The 24,403-nt window shown below is 32.7% G+C and overlaps 1 protein-coding gene across 3 annotated transcripts; it reads left to right on the top strand.

The window, feature by feature from the left end:
- The first annotated feature begins 210 nt into the window (after positions 1-210).
- On the top strand, positions 211-23,769 carry LOC143076694 (solute carrier family 28 member 3-like). 3 transcript variants are annotated; one of them, XM_076252536.1, is made up of 12 exons: positions 211-1,031; positions 5,955-6,117; positions 7,469-7,936; positions 14,249-14,390; positions 15,307-15,501; positions 16,327-16,488; positions 17,420-17,545; positions 19,704-19,834; positions 20,923-21,091; positions 21,500-21,658; positions 22,140-22,320; positions 23,588-23,769. In XM_076252536.1, exons 3-12 carry the CDS (start codon positions 7,518-7,520, stop codon positions 23,731-23,733), a joined length of 1,830 nt encoding a protein of 609 aa, XP_076108651.1. In that variant the 5' UTR covers positions 211-1,031; positions 5,955-6,117; positions 7,469-7,517; the 3' UTR covers positions 23,734-23,769. The 3 variants fall into 3 exon arrangements, with proteins under 3 accessions (XP_076108651.1, XP_076108650.1, XP_076108649.1); XM_076252535.1 differs by lacking the exon at positions 5,955-6,117; XM_076252534.1 differs by lacking the exons at positions 211-1,031; positions 5,955-6,117; positions 7,469-7,936 and adding an exon at positions 10,120-10,591.
- Positions 23,770-24,403: the final 634 nt, after the last annotated feature.

Genomic DNA, 24,403 nt, shown 5'->3' with positions numbered 1-24,403 from the left:
TGACGTCATACTATAAACTTGAGACTTTGTTTATTGTTAAATAGTTGGATGTAACAATAACTGTGTATTGTGTATATGCGAACAAGCGGGGGGAAAACATTATACATCATATCATGTGATTTAATTATTTTTCTATTCTAAAATTTTATTAAAATCGGAAACAGGAAAAGTAATCATGAATGTATAAAGTAGACTTTATTAAAGTACATATTATATATATATTGTGTTAAAGGCACTTGACAGAAAATAATTTGTGATCAAACGATTTCGTTGTTCGTGGATTTATAGCATGGAATTTAAGTAATAAAAGCGAAAAATATACACGCGTTTATTAATAAGACTTGTGGAATTTCCAAATGATTGTGCTGTTGGATTGCTGTCCATTGAAGTATTATCAAATTATCTCATCTTACTCTTACGTGTTAGTCGCGCAATCATGGAAGTCAATACGATCTGATAACCGTATGTTACCAACACTTCGAAATCGTGCAATGACAAACGGGACATATTCTAAGGGTTACAATATAGAAGAGAAAAATGTCGACATTCATGATAAGAAGTTGAATGTTGATATCTCGATTTACAGATAATCTCTTGAGCTCTATGTATTTGTCAAATCATCTTAGAAGTTCAATTTTACGGATAAGATAATAACTTACGATAAATACGGACACCAGCTTGTGTAGTAATAGGCAAAGAAATTTTGTATTATGAAGCTTTAAAATCAATTTACAGTTCGAGTAAAGGTCGCTTTGATTAACCTTCGTGGACAAACTACTTCTTTTTTGCATGTCGTAATGTGTTGGATTTGAGATTGAGTGGAATAAATTACTAATGAATTATTTTTTACGAATATTTCAAGTGACATTATGATGAGTTCAGGATAAAACCTATTAGTGTAATATATAATATCCGCCAAATATACATGCGAGATCATTCAGTGCCTGCATATGCTATATATGATATACATGTATAGTACAAGGGTCGAAACATTTGCTCCATAGCCTAGAGGAACAGTCAACGCAGTCATGGTAAGATGATTTTTAACATTAGATCTCACTTGTATTCAATTGTCACTTGCTGGTTAAGTACAGTGGCAAATATTTGATTAGTCAATAAACAATTCCAGCGTAGAACGCCTTTATGTCGACTATGTTCGTTGTCAATTATACCTCATTCCCTTATTGTTGTATTCAAAATAAAAATAAAAGCAATATACCAGATCAAAACTATGTCATTGCATGGACAGAATAGAAATTTAAATCAGTGTCCTTATGAACAGAATAGAAATTTAGTTTAACACGTATTTAGAATAACGTATTCCACTGTCTCAACAGAAATTTAAAACTATGTCATTATGATCCGAACAAAAGTTTAAAACTATGTTATAATGAACTGAATAGAAGTTTAAAACTATGTTATTATGAACTGAACAGAAGTTTAAAACTATGTCATTATGAACTGAACAGAAGTTTAAAACTATGTCATTATGAACTGAACAGAAGTTTAAAACTATGTTATTATGAACTATTAATTTTTACCTTGTATAAAAAAAAGGAGATGTGATATGATTGCCATTTGCGACAATTCTTCACAAGAGACCAAATGACACAGAAATTAACGACTACAGGCCACAGTACGGACTTCAATAATGAACAAAGACCTTACCGAATAGTCGCTATAAAAGGCATCGGAATGACAATAGTAAAACGATCCAAACGAGTAAACGTACAGCCCAATTCTAACTTGTTAAAAGAAATGACCGAAAAACAAATATGTAACACAGCAACAAATGACAACCACTGAATTACAGGCTACCAATTTTGCGACAAGCACATACACATGTACATACAGAATTTGGCGGGTTTAAACATGTTAGCGGTATTCAACATCCGCCTCTCCCTCCCCACCTCTCCCCCCTCCCCAAATCACCCTAACCAGGGCAGTGGTGTAATAATACAACATAAGAACGAACTATAAAAATCAGTTGATAAAAGCTGAACTCATCAGATGGATACAAATAGAAATACATCTAACAAAAAAAATCTAACAAAACACAGAGTGGACGTGGCAGGGTACTTGCATGTACATTCAAACAACAAAAAGACACTATAAATACAGATCTGAGACTACTCGCAGTTACTGACAGCTAGTTAAAATGCAACCAGATGCTCCGCAGGGCGCAGCTTTATACGACCGCAGAGGTCGAACCCTGAACGGTTGGGGCTAGTATGGACACAACATTCAAACTGGATACAGCTCTGAATTTGGATTGTGATTAAATAGGTTTCTGACACAGAATGAATGTGGTCTAATGAACTTAAAATGTTTTTTTTTTTTGCTTTTAAGCAATTCACTATGCTGTTGAATATTAATCCTTTGATATTTGAAGAAATTTTCTTTTTCATTTCTGAAATCTGAAATAAGAAAAATTGAACCCCACCAATTTTTTTTCACCTCCCCCTTTCCCTTATTCCAAAAATGATATCAATTCAAATTTCTAATGGAGTTTTCAACAATAACTACTCATTTAAATACATCATAAAATATAAAATGTCATACAGTCATGATTTAAGTTGATTTGACTACTATTCTGGACAAAGAAAGATAACTCCAATGCAACATTTTATATTGGCAAATTTCCAATGAAGTTCATTAAACTAAAGTTTTTGGCAAATTTCCAATGGAATTTATTAATAACAAATTTTTTGGCAAATTTCCAATATACATAATTTAAGAGCAGTTTAGGTGAGTTATTAAAATTAGTTTCAATTACCAACCTTACACTGCTTTTAAATTATGTTTTGTACTTAAGCAATTGTCCATTAACCTGGAAACCCTTTTCTCCCTTTTTTTGCACCTTATTCCTTAACGGTTTGAGCCATAACTCCCAAAGACAATTTTTACCATCCCTTTGTGGTATTCCAATATCCAAAATCTAAATACATGGTTAGATTCATCATATCAAAGAACCCCAAGAATTCAATTTTTGATGAAATCAAATAAAGTTCAATTTTGGACCCTTTTGACCTCAATGTGGACCAATTTGATAACCGGTCCTAAATATTAAAAATCTAAATACATGGTTAGATTCAGCATATTGAAGAACCCCATATATTGATTTTTTGTTGAAATCAAACAAAGTTTAATTTTGGACCCCGATTTGGACCAACTTGAAAACTGGGCCCATAATAAAAAAAAAACCTAAGTACATGTTTAGATTCAGCATATCAAAGAACCCCAAGATTTCAATTTTTGTTAAAATCAAACTTAAGTTTAATTTTAGACCCTTTGGACCTTAATGTAGACCCATTTGAAAACGGGACCAAAAATTAAGAATCTAAATACACGGTTAGATTCGGTATATCAAAGAACCCCAATAGTTCAATTTTTGATGAAATCAAACAAAGTTTAGTTTGGACCCTTTTGGACCCTAATTCGTTGGGACCAAAACTCCCAAAATCAATCCAAACCTTCCTTTTGTGCAAAAACCAAGAAAAATGCTTATTTTGGGACCTGTTTTTGGCCCCTAATTCCTAAACTGTTGGGACTTTAAACTCCCAAAATCAATCCCAACCTTCCTTTTATGGTCATAAACATTGTGTTTAAATTTCATAGATTTCTATTTACTTTTACTAAAGTTAGAGTGCGAAAACCAAATGTCTTCGGACGACGACGACGACAACGACGACGACGACGACAACGACGACGACTACGGACGACGACGACGACATCGTTAACGTGATACCAATATACGACCAAAAAATTTCAATTTTTGCGGTCGTATAAAAAACAAATAATAATCGTGCATCTAAAACTAAATTATCAATCTAGATTTATATATTGGCCTCCAAAACCAGCAACTGCACCTACTAGATTGCATTAAAATCTCATTAAACACAACAAACTATCATTTAGTGTGCCAGAATGGGTGTATAGTATGTCTAACACATCACTGGCGCATGCCAATGAATACATAAAATAAGTATGGAGGCCGAGTACTGTTTTGAATATAAATTTGAAGAGAAAATTAATGCAAACGATACATTTAAAATGTTGTTCCGACATTAGCAACGACCATCTGTACCCGGTGTTAGTACATGTACGTGCGAGTGCAGTGTTATTAAATAAGACACAAAAGATTGCAATGCTATGCCCTTGAATGGGTTTTATTATCTAAATGAAAATATATATAATTCAAATAACAAAACTTTTGGATATCAAAATAACCATGAACATGATCAATTGTAAAAGAAGAAGTTTAAACTTATTTGGGTTTAAAAAAACACAATTACAAACAAATTAACAGATTAACAGATTTGTGTTTTAAATATGTTCCATTCGGAGAATTTTTACGGATGCTACTCATCAGTGTTACGTACAGAATGACACCGATGCGACCGGAATCGGAAATTAAGTAATACATTATAAGTGGTACTTTTAGGAGTCAGGGATGATATGTATAAAACCACTTAAGTTATAATAAGATATTCAATCGTAAAACTTATTTATCGTAGGACATGTAGAAAAATCCGTCCGTTCGGAACAAATCTTAGTTTAGTGGTTTTATCGATATCCGCACATACCAACACTTTATTAATTCCCATTTAGAGTATATGTAAAAGTAGCCCTACTCGAAAAAAAAATGTACTTTTGGCGTTGCTGTTGAGGCATGTTTTTTTTTATCATGTTTATGGTTATTATGATATCCGTTTTGGCATTAGAATCATATTTATATATTTCTCAATCAGAAAAAGTTACAGTGTGAAAATTCATTTCAGTTTAGAGTACTAGGCAGTACTCTAAACTGAATTGAATTTTCACAATGTAACTTTTTTCTGATTGAGAAAAATTATTTGAACCCAAATAAACATGTGCATGTATGAACTTGCAACACAATTTTAGATTTGTTATGCTCCATAGTATTCTAATGAAGATTTTTAGTAATCCCAAATGCATGTTGAAGACCCATTGGTGGTCTTCGGCGGTTTTCTGCTCTTTGGTTGGGTTGTTGTCTCTTTGGCATATTTCTTTAAGTCTTTCCAACGCCGGAGGTCGGTTTGCTTCTCTGTATTTGGCTCTATTTTATAGCTAACTACACCCGTACCACTTCAAAAACGACACGACGTTTAAGATGGGTTTCAAATTGACATTTTGAATGTTGATGCATGTATATAATTCAGGATATATACATGCATGGTTTTCATGAAGTTGAAGTCAAAGAAAAAATTTTGAAAACTTCGTTTATATTGAAAAAAACAAAATTATTAATATATGAAGACTTTGAATAGGTGGTCTGACCCTTATTTAAGGACACCATCACTATTTTGGTGAAGATCTCAAGTTAAGCTGTCAAAGATCTCAATGTTAAGCTGTCAAACGTGTTTCAGAGTAGAATACATAGTGTTTCAGAGTAAAATCCAATTGATATTTTATAGTGTGTTTTTCTATGTTGTGATGTTAAACTATTGTTTCAGAAAAGGGAGAAGGTTAGGTACCATTAAAACGTTTAATCCCGCTGCAAATGTTTTCACCTGTCCTAAGTCAGGAATCTGATGTACAGAAGTTGTCGTCTGTTTATTGAGTTCATACGTGTTTTTCGTTTCTCGTTTTTTATATAGATTTATTTAGACCGTTGGTTTTCCAGTTTGAATGGTTTTACATAAATAATTTTTGGGGCCCTTTATAGCTTGCTGTTCGATGTGAGCCAAGGCTCCGTCTTGAAGGCAGTTCCTTGATCTATAATGGTTAACTTTTATAAATTGTTATTTGGATGGAGAGTTGTCTCATTGACACTCATGCCACATCTTCCTATATCTATAGACATAGAAAACCCAATTTTTTCAAGAACCACACAATTGACCTAATGCTATTTAAAATGCCATGATGTAATGATGAGTCTTAAAATTTGTCATCTTTATATTTAATTTTCTTATTCTTTGAATATCGCCTAGGTTGGGAGGTGAGAGTAATGGGGGTCTGGAAGGGGTTTACGGAAAAGAGAACAATGGATGAAAAGTGAACAATAAATGGCAAATAGTATAAGATTAGAGGAAAATAGGACAAAAGAAATAACAAATAGAGAGTAAAGGAGTACTGATAAATAATAGAATAAAGGTAAAAATAAATAAAGAATATAGAATAAGGTTAAAAATAAATAAAGAATATAGAATAAGGGTAAAAGTAATTAATGCACATAATAGAATAAGGGTAGAAAAACAATAGAGAAAAAATGAAATGTTAAACATTAAAGAAATGAAGGACCCATGTGCAATCTCAACTCTCAGCTGTAATTGGACAAAAGTACTGCAATATTACTGCCCATATTATACAGACCTTCTAAAATTCAAACTGACCACACGCACGATACACGCACGGTGAATGCACGATACACGCACGGTACACGCACGATACACGATACACACACGGTACACGCACGATACACGATACACGCACGATGAGCGATGAGCGTTACACGGAGGATTAACGCAAAATGAATGATGAATGATGAACGAACGATACACGATGAATGATAAATACACGATACACGGACGATACACGCACGCACGATACACGGACGTTGAATGATTCATTGACGACTGAACAACGAACGCTTTTTACACGATTCTCAAAGCTATTTTATTTAGAATAGTATTATACATGTAATTGTAACAAAGCTTCTTGATAAAATAATAAAAACAAAACAAAAACAAAAAAACAAAAAACAAAAACGGCTAAAGGAAACAGAAATCGAAACCAACACAACCATAACAAAACCAATGGCAATTTTTTCGATGACACTTTTTTACGACAAATGTCGTTATCAATATTTACTTGTCAATGTTACTGGTTAATTTTGATATATATATATATTTTTGTTTTAAATGTGTTCCGGAAATTACTTGTTAAATGCATTTGTGTTCAAGTACTTGATGCATTAAAGTTAAACTTATGTTCTTTGAAAATCTTACAAGTTGCCTTTTCCTGGAAATAAAGCAAACCAGAAGTCCATGTAATACTAAAAACACATCAAACAAACTTGTAACAGTACTTTAAAATATTAAGCTATCACGACATCAGAAAAATTGGTCTAAGTGACCTTTGACATTATTACAATGACACAGCTTCAAGATTGTCTAATTTGCTGGTAAATAAAACACTAAACACTTTTTGTAATGTCAGACGCATAGTTCGTAAACAAAAAAAAATCATTAGTGATTGCTGAATCCTAAACATATTTATAGCTTTGAGAACTAAAATTTCAGTTTTTTTTTCAAAATAGAGCTTATATAATATTTGTCTTGGGTACAAAAATTATAATAATAGTTTTGGAACAATTCAGTTTAGTAAACGGTAACTGTAATTGATAGACATTACCAAATCAACGAAATTTCTAGTCAACACAAAAGTACTGACGACTATAGGAAACCTCCACCAGCAATGCTACATTTGTTTCTTTGTTTTACAGAAGAATGAATGAACAGTGATATTTCAATAACGTCGTGATCTAATTCAAGATGGCATCGGAACAGCCTCTTCTACAGAAAAGTTCTACTGTGAAAAGTGAAAGTTTTACAATTGACGACACGCTTTCAGTTGACCGAAAATCTCAAATAAAAAAATCATGTATGAATTCGGACTCGTTCTCGCAATTTTACACTCCTCCTGTGTTAAAAAGTTCATGGTGGAGAAATAAAACAAAAACTTTTGTCTTGACAGCCTTGAAAATATTAATTCCTGTTGCGTATCTGTGTTATATAATTTATGCGGTGTGGTATAACTCTGACCGAGCTGGTTTGCTTGCATGGGATATTTGTGTTTTAATTGTATGGATTTTCCTATTCACGCAAACACCAAGACGTTTAGCGAATCGAGGAAAAACAGCACTCATCATCAATTTCCGGTTATTGATATCAAAGGCAATTTATGTTAGATCGTGAGTATTTTTCTTATCACTTTGGAAATAAGAATAGTAATATAACTATATGGTACATTCATTTTGTGAAGACTGAAGGATTCGGATAATATTGGTATGTATAAAAAAGAAGATGTGATATGAATGCCAATTAGACAACTCTCCATAAGAGGTTTGGTTTAATATCATTAGGTTGTTGTCTCGATTAGTTCTACAATACCCCGAATCTTATGTTTTACGTACTCATGCAGTATCAACAATTAGGATGTATCAATGATTATCATAAGTAAAAACTTAAACTGTTAAAGAATATCAATTATCTTAATTGATTAACATAGAGTATAAGTTATGATTATGTACAGTGGCTTTGGTGGTTTAATAAGTTGGTGTGGATCTAACGATGTAAGATTGGAGATCGATGCCACTATATATAGGGGGATTCAGAGTTTCAGATATATCTATCGCCTCAGATAGTCATGAATACCATTCAGGGATGATCTTCGGATAAAGAGAATATTTTACAGATTGTAGGCTTTATTGGTTGAAATTTGTCGAAAATGTGAATGTTTTCTTAAGTAGAAAAACTAACAAAATCCGTTACATTAAAAAAAAAAAGAATAATCATGTTTTACCGCTTGGGTATTAGTCAGTACACTCACTTCTTACGGTTCAAGTGTAAACCCTTCATTAAAGTTTTAAAAAATCTTGACCTTAATTGTACAATGTCAAAATACCGTGAAACATCGGCAGGATGTATGTTGAAATTTATAAAGTATAGCTGAACACCATGCAGCATATGGGAAGTTATGATTGCCTGATCTATAATAAAACCGTGGCAAAATTTACTTACAAGATTAATTTTGATGTTTCTTACACAACTTCAAATAGAATAGTTTCTTATCGGAAATCTTAGTTAAGTTTATTCTATTACGCCATAAATGAGATTACTTGATCCCTATAATAAAACCGTGGCAACATTTACCTTAATTTTCTTTTGATACAGTTGGTTATTTTAATAATTCATATCAAACCTGCTTAAAATTACAACAATTTGTTTCTTTTGAACTGAGACCTTGATTACATGTTGAAATATTTAAGTGTATAATTCACATGTGTTTCTGCCTTCACGATGTAAAATAATAATTATGAATTAAATTTACGTCGCTTAAAGTTGTTTTTAAATCTATAAACATTTCCCACTTACATATATTTAACTTTCTTTATTGCAAAAAAACATGAAACCCTGACGGGTTAAAATGCAAACATAGTACATTGTATACACAAGTGACAAGAAACATAATACATGATAAATGTTTTAAACAAGTCAAGTTGATATTAATAACGTATCTATATATATATAATAATTGACCAATGTGGACCTTATTTTCGCAATTCCATAGATTGCTTTATATAGTTTACAACACTAGACAAAATATCTTTATTGGGATCTAGAATAGTTTTAAGTTTAGAGTTTGAGTCGAGCTGGTTAAAATTAGGATAATGGGTTTTAATTGCATTTATAAGGGAATGTCTTACATTACTGTTAATTTGGCAAGGAAGGAAAAAGTGTTCCTCATCATCTAAAATTTTGCAAACTTTGCACTGTCTGTGTTCTCTTTGAATTTTTTTATAACGTCCTAATTCAATTTCCAAATTATGATCACTTACACGTAATTTTGTAAAAAGTTGACGACTATTAAAATTGTTTAGATTGTGCAAGTAGTCCTCGAATTTAATTTCATTTTTAAGTTTACTATAAAGATAAAGTTTTGAACTGTTATCAATATTTAACGATAATTTGTAAATCTTGTATTCATTAATTACCAGTAGATCTGTATAAGTAACACGTACATGAATACATGTAACGTAACACGTAATTGTATGTTTGTGTACTGGGGTTATATAACCCATGCACTATTCCCACATGCATGGATCAACAGAATACATGTAAATAGAACCTAACTAATATCACATCTCAAATAATACGGTTGTTATAATTTTCTAGGTCAAAGTTATTTGAATAGTTATACATGTATGTATATACTGTGGTCATTTAAACTCAAGACTTATAAATAATATATTGTATACATATTAAACTGACCACGGTGACCTAGATAGTATCAAGTAAACAAATACATTTTCAATAACCACGCGGCGTTTGACCGACGGACAAAGATAATTCTAAAGATTGTGTTGATCTAAATCGGAATTTAAATTAAAAGGACAAAATGACCGAAAGTTGAAAATGACCATGGATAAATATGTTCTTCAGGATTCAAAAGACAAGTTTTCAGATGTAGAAAATGGAATACAAATAAATTCTTGTGGAAGTACTGACAATGCATACTCAAACGAATTGACCTCTGTAAAAAGTGTTGATTCCTTTTCATTTTTCGGTCGTTTGTGGTTCCTTCGATCAAAATGGTGGCACAAAAAGAGAACAAAAGCTTTTTTTTGGTTTGGACAAATCTTATCGTTGGTATTATATGTGATGTATATGGTCTATGCGATTTGGTATGATAACGACAATGTTATGTTACTGATATTTGACTGTATAATAGTAATTATATGGGTTGCCGCCCATGCCGAGAAGTCTAGAAAAGTTTTTATTTTTGCTGGAAGGAAGATTGTAAAAGCTCACAAATCTCTTAATTTAAAAGTCCCGTTTATGCGAGCGTAAGTATGCAAATTTTAAGAAAAAGTGTTCGTTGTTTGATTTTCTGTTGTTTTACTATTTGCATATACGTAATCATGCATGTCATGGTAATAATGTTGACGTTATTTCCAGTTTCAATCGGCGTAACGCTTAATTCGTATGATAATTATATACATTGTATATCTATTTTGTAATTTTTAACGAAACATTTAATATTTGCAATTTTCTTAGATTGGCATATTAGTTGATCCTCGAGCATTTTTTTACGTGCGAATTAATCCAATACTTGAAAAAAATGCATTTTAATTTTTTATCTTTTCATTTTATCAAGATTGTAAATCCGAAAAATCCTTGGACGTTTGTTCTATATATCCGCCATGTACATACAACCTGATAAACTCATAGAAGAAAGAAAATGGATAAAAATTAGATAATACGTATATCGTTAAGTAATATTTAAAAGTCTTGACCTTTTTGGTCATGGTCAGTCATTTTCCTTTACGAGATTATTATAACAGTGATTAAAGAAACCAATGAAGCAAGACATGATCATATTTTGACTATGAACGATAAATATATGTTAAGCAGCGACAATTCTGTTTTGGTGAGGGGTACATGTCCAATCACTACACAATGTGCATGAACAACTGATGAATGGTCGCTGCCTTATTAATATAAAAATAAAATATAAAAACTAAGTTAAATATATAGGTTTAATAATTTCGGATCTGATGTATTAAGTTGAATATTTACTTTTACCTTGTATCGTATGAAAAAAAGCAACCGAGGAGTCCGAACATTTGACAAAAAAAAACTTAACTTTTAAGAGTAATTCCCTCTTTCTAATTTTGATTTAATTGCTTTTAAAATGATCCAATGAATAAACTTGCACGTATCTGGACAGCTTCGTATTTTTTAAAACAACTAGTCCTGAGATGTATTATTCCATACCGTGTTAAAAGTACTTATAGAATCTATATATTACATGTAATCGTGGTAATATTCGATTTAAGCGCGGTCTTCCTTTTAGATTGTAAAAATCATATCTAGTGGTATTCCGGGAACTATAAAAATGTGGTTTGTTGAGTATGCGGTATGGGCTTTGCTCATTGCTGAAGGCCATACGGTGGCCTATGTATAAGGCAAAACATGGCTTAGCTCCAGAATATATGTCAAGTCTTATTGTATCAGCTTCTGCAAACCAAAAATATAATACGAGATTTTCATCCTCTGTAATCAGATAATTTTATTATTCCAAAACCAAATACAGAGTTGTATAAGTCTAGTTTCTCGTACAATGGACCAAAAGTGTGGAATGCTCTTCCTAATTCAATAAAAAAAATCAAATACAGTATCCGAATTTAAACATAAATACAAATCTATGTACTTTTAACATTACCATCATATTTTTACTGTAATGCCATATCATAATTGATATATTTACCATTATTATTGATGCATTGTTTATTTGTAATGTAATTATTATTGTATTAAGAGAGCCTTATTGAAAATTGGTGTAATCCAAATGAGTTACTCTCTCTAAATAAAGATATTATTATTATTATTATTATTATAGCTGTTTTAAAACTTGTGTGTCATTTGTTCTCTTTTGAAGAGCTCTCTCATTGGCGACTTTCAAAATGTATGGTTACAAGAGCGCAATTATTCGTAATGCATTTTCCATAGGGTACCACTAGTGTTCCGTATTTTTTTCTCGAAGACTACTCAAACTAGGGAAAAACGGGTGGCAGTTCCTGTTACTAGAAATGCATTACAACCAAAAAAATATAGGGTCATGCGGCTCAAATTGACTTAAAATGCAGTTGAATAAGATCGTCTACTTTTTTCGCTTAATGAAAAAGGCATATTTTTAATGGCTCCGACGTGCAGAAATTAAAGATATTTTCTATACTTCGTCAAATGTGAATATGATTATCGGCAATTTTTAAACCTAATTGGATAAGCTTTCGATTAAATGTAATTTCAATTCTGTATCATCCAATCAGAAGCCGTGTAGGATTCTATTCTGAGTACCATCTTGGGTAAAATGTAAACAAATAATTGCGCTCTTGTAACCGTATACTTCATTGAAAAAGTTCCAAATTATCTCCCTTTGGTGGAAAAATGCCATTTTTTAGCTCTAAAATAGAAATATCTTTTTCAACTCATCGGTGACCTATCTTTTTTAATATAATTTCCATATCAGCTGTACTTAAACTAAATTATTGTAAAATTTTAGCGATTTCTGTAATAAATTTCTTTTTTTTTATTTCGATATTACTGCCTTTATTTCTCCTATTACTTCAATAGAAAAAACCGCCTTTACAAAAATAGAAAAATATAGAGAAATCCTATATAAAAGATTTAGACCCGCGAACCCCATTAAATAATTTTACTTATTAATCTAAGATATGTTAGAAGATATGTTAGACTTTTTACAGTGCCACAGTGGAACAGGATTTGCTTCCTTCCGGAGCACCTGAGAACTACACCTTCAGATTGCTCAGCCTTTCGTTTAACATGTTGTTTTTGTATTTTGGAATTTTTACATTTTTTTGGCTCTGATGTTATTTTTGACTTATGATTCAAAATTTCTTTCACTTCTCTTTTAGCGCATATTTGGTTTACCAAAGTTTTGTAAGTGTGCTTTGAAATGTTTAAGCAACACATAGTTCAACATGTTGCATGACAGAGGCGGATTTAGGGGGGGGCAGGGGGCCCGGGCCCCCCTTTTTGGAAAAAAAATTGGTTGCTTATATAGGGAATCACTGAAGCGTGACTGGAGCGGGGCCCCCTCTTAGGTCAGTCAGTGGGCCCCCACTTATGAAAATTTCTGGATCCGCCACTGCATGAATTACAAAGAGTTCTCACTACTGAAATGTATTGTACGAATTAGAATAGTAAATGGTCTTGTTGGAATATTATATAAAAAGATCTGTTTTGTCGCAATCTTAATTTAAAACAGCCTGTATATATTTTGGATCTGCCAGAAAAAAATGTTTTATTTAAAGTTGCTTTCGCAGAATCATTTTTTCAATCACATGTCCATACTGTCATTTTAGTTTCCGTTTTCATATTCCGGATGACCGGCTTTTAGAGAAATTTATGGCCGTTAATTTTCATGATTTCTGCATAGACTGCGCTCTGAGGTTCCTATAAGCCTTATTAAAATCCCGTCAGACGTCAATGGAATCTCGGGGTTAAAGGATACCGTATAGTGGATTATTTTCGCGGGAAGTAAAATTTCGCTTATTTTCGCGGATAGAACAAAATCGTCAAAAAATAATCCACCAAATTAAAAGTCTACTAAACGGTATTGTTAATATATGTAAAAGTTTTGAACGGAAAAGGGATCTTCAAATTCCTATATCACAAACAAACTGACAACGCAATGGCCAACACGTAAAACGACGAAGAGACAAACAACAGCCCACAAACATTGACAAAACACATACATGTACCAGTAATTAGTAAACAAACGACTGAACAACAAGAAAAAATCTGATGACCTGATGTGCTTTAGAAGTGTTAGATCCTGCTCTATACGTGACGTGGCTCTGTTCGTGTCGCTCATGTTACAAATGTTAAGAATCCTTTATTTTTCAGAATGACCTTGTTATAAACAGAATTATTTTATTTTCCATAATAAATATGTTGAAAAGAATTTTATTTTTCAGAATTATCACAACAGTCACTCTTCTTGTGATATTTGGATTTCTATGTTACGACTGGTACCAAGATATACGAAAACTGGTACCTTTTGGTGGACTATTATTTTTCATTCTTATTGTGTTCATTACGTCACGATCACCCTCAAAGGTAAGTTAAATGAAACACGATTCGTCTTGAAGTATTTTACGTATTCTGAAACCCGAATAATCCAGTCGCTGTTTTCCGCTCATTACGATTACTACATTGTCATAAAACTTTCGAGCATGATTTTTGTACTTTCGAATATCAACCAATCAAATTACTGGATTTCAGGTTTCGAGCATGATTTTTGTGCTCCGAGCACTGGGCAAAGTTTTATGCCTTCAAGGCCTGAAGGACAAGAGCGCTCTAATTATTCGAGTAACTTACTTAAGCTTAACGTCCAGAGGCAAATATCTCATGGATGTTCAGCTAGGATGAAACATTGAAACACGCAGAACTGTTTCTATCAAATGATTTACAAATTATTTGAAACTTTTTAAAATGTTTAAAATAAACATGATAATTGTGTTGTAAAAATATATTAAAACTAAAAACTATAAGTTTACTTGTCACCACAAAAAGGCAATTTTGTAACGGGGTAAGAATTTGGGTTTCTTCATTTTTATATTCGTTCATCTTTTGGATCTTTTTTCTATATTATATATCTTAAATAAGAAGCATTTTCTTAATTTTCTATAAATCGATATATCATCAAATTACTAAAATAAAATGCTATAGATGTACAAATGTATTTAAAAGTGATAGATTTAAAAATAACTACGATCAGGACTTTCAATGTACATGGGATAAATATTGTACGGTCTGCTGTCTAACTGTTATTTTAAATACATTTGTACATCTATAGCATTTTATTTTAGTAATTTGATGATATATCGATTGAACGAGAATTGATGAGTCCCAATTATTTGTGTATTTCAGATATATATGGACTTGCTCGTGTTCACTGAAGTTTAGGGGACTCCTGTGTGTGATCTTTTCCTTCACTTGTATTGTATGTTATATCGGTCTACATTTTTTGCAGGTACAATGGACCCCTGTTATATGGGGCATCATTCTTCAGTTTGTTTTGGGTATGATTATCTTACGGTGGCCTACAGGGTATGCAGTATGTCAGTTTATAGGGGACCAAGTGACAGCCTTCCTGGCCTACACAGACAATGGATCCAGATTTGTATTTGGTGACGAGGGATTGAAAGACCACCCTGTAGTGTTTAAAGTAAGTTCATTTGTTTTTGTGCACTCCAACTTAAATTTAAATCTTTTATATCTTGCAATAATTGCATGGCATTATAATCATGATGTGTTTTTATACCAACGCACAATTATTTTTGGGTTCGTATGATGCTATGATGTCGTCGTCTGCATCTTCGTCTTCCGAAGACACATTTGGTTTCCAGACAATAACTTTAGTTTCAAAATTTAAAACATGTGTTTAGTATACACAGTCAGAATTTAAAGCTCCGATGATACCGATAAACGTGCGCTCGACACGTGTTTCAAGAATACCTGTAACCTATATCAGGTGCATACACTCAAGGTCACAAAGGTTTGGAAGCCAACCAGATAAAACTTTAAGACCTTCAAAGCCAATTCGAATCTGAACACAACAATTGAAACTTTATAGTTTTTACGATAAATTTTACCTTAGGAGTTGTAATCATGCATATAATTGGAATCATAAGATAACTCATTAAGTGGCAAGTATCCCACTTACCTCGAAAGCACTGAATATATTAGGCGAATAGCTAGTACATTCCAGGACCGAATATCACACTAACTGCTGTATCGTGGTACTTTAAAGACTTTGCTGAAGCTATTGATAGGAATACAGTCGATCATTGTATAAAACATAAATAAGAAGCAACATTTGCATTAAAGCAATGTTCAAAACTGGGTAATCCGTTGTGAATAAAAAATCGAAAAGAAGGGAACATTTGAATAATCACATGAACTATAAACGGAGTGAGACATTACTATGGCAATGACGCATGCTCACTAAATAAAAGTCATAATATTTCTAGCACTTTTATTTTTATTTCAGGTTTTGCCTGTTGTTGTATTTTTCAGTGCCATCGTCAACATCCTATACTATCTTGGCGCCATGCAAGTAATAATTAAAGGTATAGCACGTGTGCTTAGATTTGCAATGAAAACGTCACCAATGGAATCGTTTGCCACATCAGCTCATATATTTGTTGGACAGGTACGACAATCTTTCCATCAATTATAATTTTAAAGAATTAAGTTTTAAATACGGAATTTTATTATACAATGTTGGAAATCAGTTGGAATCAATAATGAATGGCCACAAAATACCTCCCATTGTGTGGCTCTGATTCATTATCAGAATTTGGTTTTACCTGTTGGTTCCGTTAGCATGGTTAGGTTCAATAAGCTTTTCAACATTAGAAATATGTTTAGGATTTTCGACATGTTACTAGAATCAGAGACATATTTATGTCTCTGCTAGATTACTTTGGTCTCGAGCGTCACTGAAAAAACATTGGTTGTTCAAATGGGCAGTAAACATTAGTAACGTTAAGGCAATCTATTCAAAAGTAAATGCTATTTTTTAATAATGGATAATTTTGGAGGTTTGCAACAGAAAATATCAGTATAACGGACTTTCTAATAATATCAAAACAAAGAACTTTCCAATAAGAAAAAAAGTGGTAGTTAATGTACTTACAAGAGCAACATGGAGGGTGTCACATGTAGAGCTGGAATCGTATCGCTCAGTCTGTTTTTGAAGACTGTCTTTTCATCGTTTTCGTTAATTTCCTTGGAGTTGTATCATAATTGACATCATAATTGTGTTCGACTTATGAGTTTGATTATCCCTTTGTTGTCGTCTGCCTCTCTTTAATTATAAGAGTAGGAATTTGTGTAAACACATGTAGGAACGCTCTGTGTCTATATTTTGATAAGATACCACAAATGGCGATGCTGGACCATGTGATAAAACGGTGGATTTAATATTTGAAAATAAACTTGTTCTATTATTACTTTCATCACCTTTGCGAGGGTAAACTAAAACCCGAGTTGATATTATTGCAGGTTAAAGATAATTGTTCCACGAATTCAGTTAATTTTGTACTCCAAATATAGCTTGTTTTTTTTTATATTATTTGTAGGTGGAATCGAGTATAGCCCTGAAACCGTTTATCAATGATGTGTCAAGGTCAGAATTAAACGCTATCATGACGGGCGGTTTTGCTACAGTTGCTGGAACTGTCATTGGAGCTTATATAGAATTTGGGGTACTTATTTATTGGTTAGTAAAAAAATCAGACTCTTGTTTGATTGAAAATGTCAAAAATGGTGTTATTCCGTACATCCACTTCAATTTAACTATTGTGGAGAGTTGTCTCATTGCCAATCATACCATTTTTCGATAGAAAAAAAAATATATGGGATATCAATTGATGAAACAAAATCAGTTCATGAATAGCAAAACACGCACAAAAAGCAAAGGAACAGTGCTTTTATTACGTTATATTCACTTCAAAGTCAAAACAGAGCAACAAACTGTTTTTATATTATTCGTTGGTGTTTTATTTTCACTTAACTTAACAAATAATTCCTGCATTCTCTGTTGCCAATAATTCATTTCATCTTAACATTTTTTATCTCTTACCAGGCAAGGACATTATTGTTTTATATTTGTCACTTGCAGACTAAAACCAGCAAAAATTTCACTCGTGAACGCATAATAATGCACAAAATAGTTTCTCTTCTCTAACTTAAGCTTGCCTTTATCAAATGTTATGAAACCTATGCACAATGTTAATTACCACAAAACACAGATCAAAGATGAATTTATGTGCTGTCACTTTAATCGTTCTACTGTTATTCGCCTTTGCAAATTGACAATGTGCTGAATTTGGTGGTTCCGTTCTTTAACTAAAGTTATGTCCCTTTACATGGGTATATGGAAGCGGGGTATAAGCGAACCTGTCAAACCCCGCCCAGTCAAGTGTAATAAATCAAATAATATATCATATGTGTTACAATGAACATCACATTCTCCATCTATTTGAATTGTAAACAATACAGTTTCGTGTTGCCATTATCTGACAGGGAACATGCACCTGCCAATCCTTGTAAAGGTCATTAGATATATTTATTGTGATGATTGACATATGAATAGACAAATGATTGACACGTGAGTTACATACTGACTATAACATGTTTTACTGCTTTTGGTTTTATTTTGTTGAAATTAGCCTCAAAATTGGCTTGTACATGTATGTATTGCTTCTAGTACATGTATTTTACAATTTTAAACAGTTGTTTCACAGCTAAAACTTGGTAAACATGGTAAAGGAAAGGAGGTTAAAAATAACACATTCTTCTAGATAGATTTTGAGACAAATTGACTGAAAATACTAAATAAAATATAAATAAATATGCAACGTGAAGCTTACGTCTATAAGACAGCAAAAAAAAAAAAAAAATAGTATATCTCGCATTAGGAGTGGAACAATGCAAGTGTAAAGTTAGACTGTAAAACTTTGAATGACTAATAGGGAATTAACGATAAAATCGAGTCCTATAAAGATATCAAGAACGAAGTGGTATGATTGCTAAGGAGACAACTTTCCACATGAGACCACATAGCGTGGTATTCACAATTATAGTTCACCATACGGCCTTCAACAATGAGCAAAACCCATAACGCATAGTAAGCTATATACAAGGCCCCAAAATGACAAATGTGAAACAGTACAAACGTCAAAAACTAACAGCCTAATTTATGTACAAAATAATGAACGAAAATCAAATATGATATACAGCAACACAGGACAACTTCAGAACTACAGGCTCCTAACTTGGGACAGGCATGTACAGAATTTGGCGCGCAGAGTTTCCCCATGTTTGCTTGTGTCAAACCAGAACCCAGGACTGTGGTGTACATGAAACAGTATAAAATAAAGAACAAACTATAAGACTTATCAGATCGAAACAAACCAGAAAAAAAACCCAATAAAACACAGGCCGAACGTGGCAGGATATTTATGCATCCCACACAACAAAAAAGATACTGATCTGAGATTACTCGCTGTGGCTGACAGCTAGTTCAAAGTAAATAAACTCAAATTCACATTCTCAACTTTTAAGAATTTCGTCTCGTTCTGTTACTGCCTCATTGATGTCTATCACAAATACTTTTTAGTCCTATAGATAAATAAATAAATAAATATAATTAATTGATAAATTAGTGACCTTTACAAGTACCGATCCCAAATGTAAAATTACAAATGTAAATGAAAAAACAAATTGTCATTAATTTGTTAAAATATGATCGTTGCTGGCTTTCGTTTTAATTTGAATTTAAAAAAAACCAGCACAAACGAATGAGACGAAACGTGTCCAAAATGTTTTAACTGTAAGGATTATGACTTATTAACATTACAGGTTCCTGCCAACCACTTAATAGCGGCATCGTTTATGTCAGCTCCGGCGGCATTAGCGGTTTCTAAACTGGGATGGCCAGAGAAAAAGAAGGTAGATGGATTTAGTATGGATAATATAAGCATTAACGTAGGGTAAGTATAAATATATATCAATCTGAATTATCATAAAATAAATCGCCAATGATTATTTTGAATGTTTAGTTTGTCTTACGTGCTATAGGAACATGTATGAAAAAGGGGAATAGGGGATAGGTTAGTTAAAAAAGATTGTAGGAAATCATGTCTTAAATGTTAATTGTTAGATTGATTGATTGATTGTATTACGTCCGATGGCAAATATTTCATGCATATTCAAGACCAGAACACATAAACTAGCCTCATTACTATGTTCAGCATAATGGTTTGGATGAGAAAAAGTTTAAGATTAAGTTTAAGATTGTGATTGAGATAAAGCCTAGCTTTTCCTTACTGAGAACAGGAGATTAGAGGTAAGTGTTGCCTTGGACACACTTGTCAAATACTGAACCGTTAACAATTGGTGCAATGGTTCTTTTCCTACAGTGATGAAACATCCACATGCTGAGGGAATGGGGATGTATTTTTATTCACCACGTACTGCTAAGCAAAACTTCCTGGCTGGTTTACTGCCAAACGGGCGATATACAGTTGACCATACCTCAAAACCCAAGTCAATTCTTGTTATGTTTTTGTACTTAGTGTTTAATTTCTTGTGCATCATGTTTCTTTAAACATTGCCTCGTTTTGTCGGGTTTATTGAAAGAAACAATTTGCTTGTTCCTGAATGTAACTGTTAAGAATACTATTTCTACTGTATAATCCATGCGCATATGCATATGTGAAGATTCAATATAAATAAAGATTTTAATGAAATACTTCATTTAGAACAGTTATGAGAGTTGCAGTATATAAAGAATAACCATACCTTGTCTCGAAATATCAATGTTATTTGTACTCGGCTCGAAACAGGTAGAAATGCTCGGCACAGCCTCGCTTTCTACCTGTTTCTAAGCCTTGTACAAATAACATTGATACTTCGAGACAAGGTATGGTTATTCTATATATACAGTAAAAATTGTTAAAGTACATACAGGATATGAAATAGTAAATTGATAAAATAAATATATAGAAATTCGAAAAAAAAATGTATAGTATTATACCTTCTGATGTCTTTCATTTAGTTATGCATAATATTTTTTTAGAAAAGAATCAAACTTAATGGAAGCAGCATCTGCCGGAGCGACATCTACCGTCAAACTTATTGCTTATGTTGTTGTCAACCTGATAGCATTCCTTGCCATTCTATCGTTTGTTGACGCCATTATTTCATTTTATGGAGACAGAGTTGGTCATCCAGAAGTCAATTTTGAGGTATTTATATTTGTATATACCATATTTTTCCCTTTACTTTAAATCCACGCAAACAAATAATTTGTTATAAAGCAACACCATATCCGACGTTTTCTGAGAACAAAATGATAAAGCTATGATGATATGATACCAGTTTATAGATTCTTATTGAATTCTGTTTATGGGTAGCTACATGAAAATATAATATATGAAAAACAAATATCGTTTACTAGTACAATTGTACCATAATTGTCTTTTAATGAGGTAAACATTTGGTTTTATGGACTTTAGATGAAAAAAGTTGAAATTCGACGAGACCAACAATCTACTCTTTAAATCCTACATCCTTTATATCGTCATTTTATTCATCAATTAAATATTGTAGAAATCCCAACGCACGTTTTAATAGGGAACCTTGTTCTTTTTTAGTGGCTCTGTTCATACATTTTCATGCCATTAGCTGTCATTATGGGAATACCATGGAAAGATTGCCGAGTTGTCGCCACTTTGATTGGAAAGAAAATTGTACTTAATGAATTTTTAGCGTATATTGACCTAGGAGCTCTAATGAGAGAAAACAAAATTGAGGTAAGATTTCAATTTATAAGCTGCTCGAAATAAGGAGCATATGATACTTTATGTCTGTCCGTCTGTTCGTTTCCGAATTAAATTTTGGTTGCATTTTTCTATGGAACTGCATGTATGCGTAAGTGCTCCATGAAATTTGTTTTAAGGCTTCATGCGATTATGCATTTCTTATACAAAATTACCATATTTGATACGGTTCAACATATTTTTAGCATGCTATACCGTTTGAAGCGTTTTCTCATCTAATGCTGTTCAACTTCTTAAGGGGGAATGTGTGTGAGACAATAATCTGGTAAGATTATTGCTTATTCATGTAATGCTTAAATGCTTTAAAGTTTTTTCCAAACCTAAACAAATATTTCTTAAAACCAGATTGACCTCGACAACATTATTTAGAAAAGAAACGAAAATTGCCCTCGGTGTTGTTTTGTTTACAATTTACAGATCTTTGTGGTGAGCTGTCACTATATCCATATTTCAGGGTCGCTCTGCAGTTATCTCAACATACATATTATGTGGGTTTGGAAGTATAGCTGCTATGGGTATAAACTTAGGAGCTTTGATTGCAGCTGAACCAAGTAGACGGAGAGATTACGCCAGAGGAGTGTTCAGAGCATTTGTTTGTGGAAATATTGCATGCTTCATGACTGCTTGTATTGCAGGTTAGTATATGGTGTTATTAAACTTCTGCGATAATAAACTTAAATAAGTTGGGTATATATCAATAGGACATCAATCCTGTAATCGATAAAATAAAATGCCTCTATTTTTAACAATACGTTTGATCCATATTATTTCCATTTCCAGACATATCCTTAAACTATACGCTGCATGATTTCTCAGGGGCTAACTGGATCCCTGGATCTTGGAACTGATAAAGATATTGTGACTGCTAAACTTTTTTTCAGACATCTGTATTTATTCAAATGTATATAATCCAATCCTGCCTAAAGCAAATGAATACATTAATCATTTCATTTTAAAAAGTCATCGAAGCAGTCGAAAGAATATTCATCCATTGGCTCAACATACTGACGAAGATTTTGTGCCTACTATCAGCCCTCGAACCATATCATCAACTGTGTTACATGTAGTACACATCGGGATGATATCAGGGCTACATTGGAAAATGTCAGTTAATGATCTATAATTGTTTACTGATTGACTCGATTTTTATGGAACTTAACGAAAGTATAGATATGAATAAACGGAGAAGATGATGGTCAATCAAAAAGAAAAATAGCCTGCCTTATGATTTATTAACATCATAAGTTAATACTATTACTGTTACAATTATATTTAAATCTTTGCTGAACCTAAACTCGGAGAGCGTAAACAGTAAAACAAAAGACATTTTTCAGGTAAGTTAAACGGCAAAGATCACAGTTATGTGCTTGCTCATATTTTTATGCCCCACCAACGATAGTAGAGGGGCATTATGTTACCTACAATAGTAGAAGGGCATTATGTTTTTCTGGTCTGCGCGTCCGTCCGTCTGTTCGTCCGTTCGTCTGTTCGTCTGTCTGTCCCGCTTCAGGTTAAAGTTTTTGATGAAGTTGAAGTCCAATCAACTTGAAACTTAGTTCACATGTTCCTTATGATATGATCTTGCTAATTTTAAAACCAAATTAGACCCTTGACCCCAATTTCATGGTCAACTGAACATAAAAAATGAAAGTGCGAGTTTCTGGTTAAAGTTTTTGGTCAAGGTAGTTTTTGATGGAGTTGAAGTCCAATCAACTTAAAACTGAGTAAACATGTTCCTTATGATATTTCTGATTTTAATGGCAAATTAGAGATTTTATCCAATTTTCATGGTCCACTGAACATAGAAAATGATAGTGCGGGATGGGGCATCCGTATACTTGAGACACATTCTTATTATATTTATTTGCATTGACTATAATTACTTAAACTTGTCTTTTTCAGGCATGCTTTACACAGAGCCTATTCCGGTCTTCAGTAATTCTACAGATTTCAACATCACATCGAATTCATCGTTATTCAATATGAAGTCATCAAATTCCTCATTTTTTATGACAAATCTGACAAATACACCTGGAGGTTCAGGTTAAGGGGTTCACATTTTTATATACAACTTTTATTATAGATTTATTGTTGCTTCATGCGCTATGCTCATCACTAACCACGTATTATCATGCAAGTGAATTCTATACAACAGAAAAAAATATTGCTAGATCAATGTTATATATGAAAATGCGGAAATGTGCTTTTATATTCAATGGACAACTGTAACAAAAACCGTAGAAAGTGCACAAATCCAAATCACCGTACGTTTTTGAACAATAATCAAAAAGTGTATATACTTTTAGCATCTTCGCTAGCCAAGGGTTACAATCAGATCCAGCCCTCTTCACCCACAGCAGATTTAGACAGAATTTGTGTAAACATCGGTGTGCCATTTAGCGAGAAAAGAAATGCTAAATCCTATTTAATATACACCATACTTGACCATTGATAGCATATGACCGATTTTAAATTCGGAGGTGGTTAAATGGCTGGTTAAGTGTTTACAAATTTCATTGAAGCAGAAATCGCTGATATACGTTGACATTCCAATTTATTGCAAGAGGAACTTATCAAAAGAACTTCAATTAGTTGATTAATATTTTACAAATGACACTGAATGTCGTTCCCTTTTCACCAAATGTGACCTACCGAATTACACTTTTCAACGGGTTTGTACTTACACAAGGAGCAGGATCTGCTCACCCTTCCAGGTTA

This window comes from Mytilus galloprovincialis, chromosome 5 (genome assembly GCF_965363235.1).
Source record: "Mytilus galloprovincialis chromosome 5, xbMytGall1.hap1.1, whole genome shotgun sequence".
In the NCBI taxonomy this organism is placed as follows: domain Eukaryota; kingdom Metazoa; phylum Mollusca; class Bivalvia; order Mytilida; family Mytilidae; genus Mytilus; species Mytilus galloprovincialis.
The sequence above is the reverse complement of the archived record's forward strand: the minus strand, read 5'-3'. Positions and strand labels throughout refer to the sequence as shown.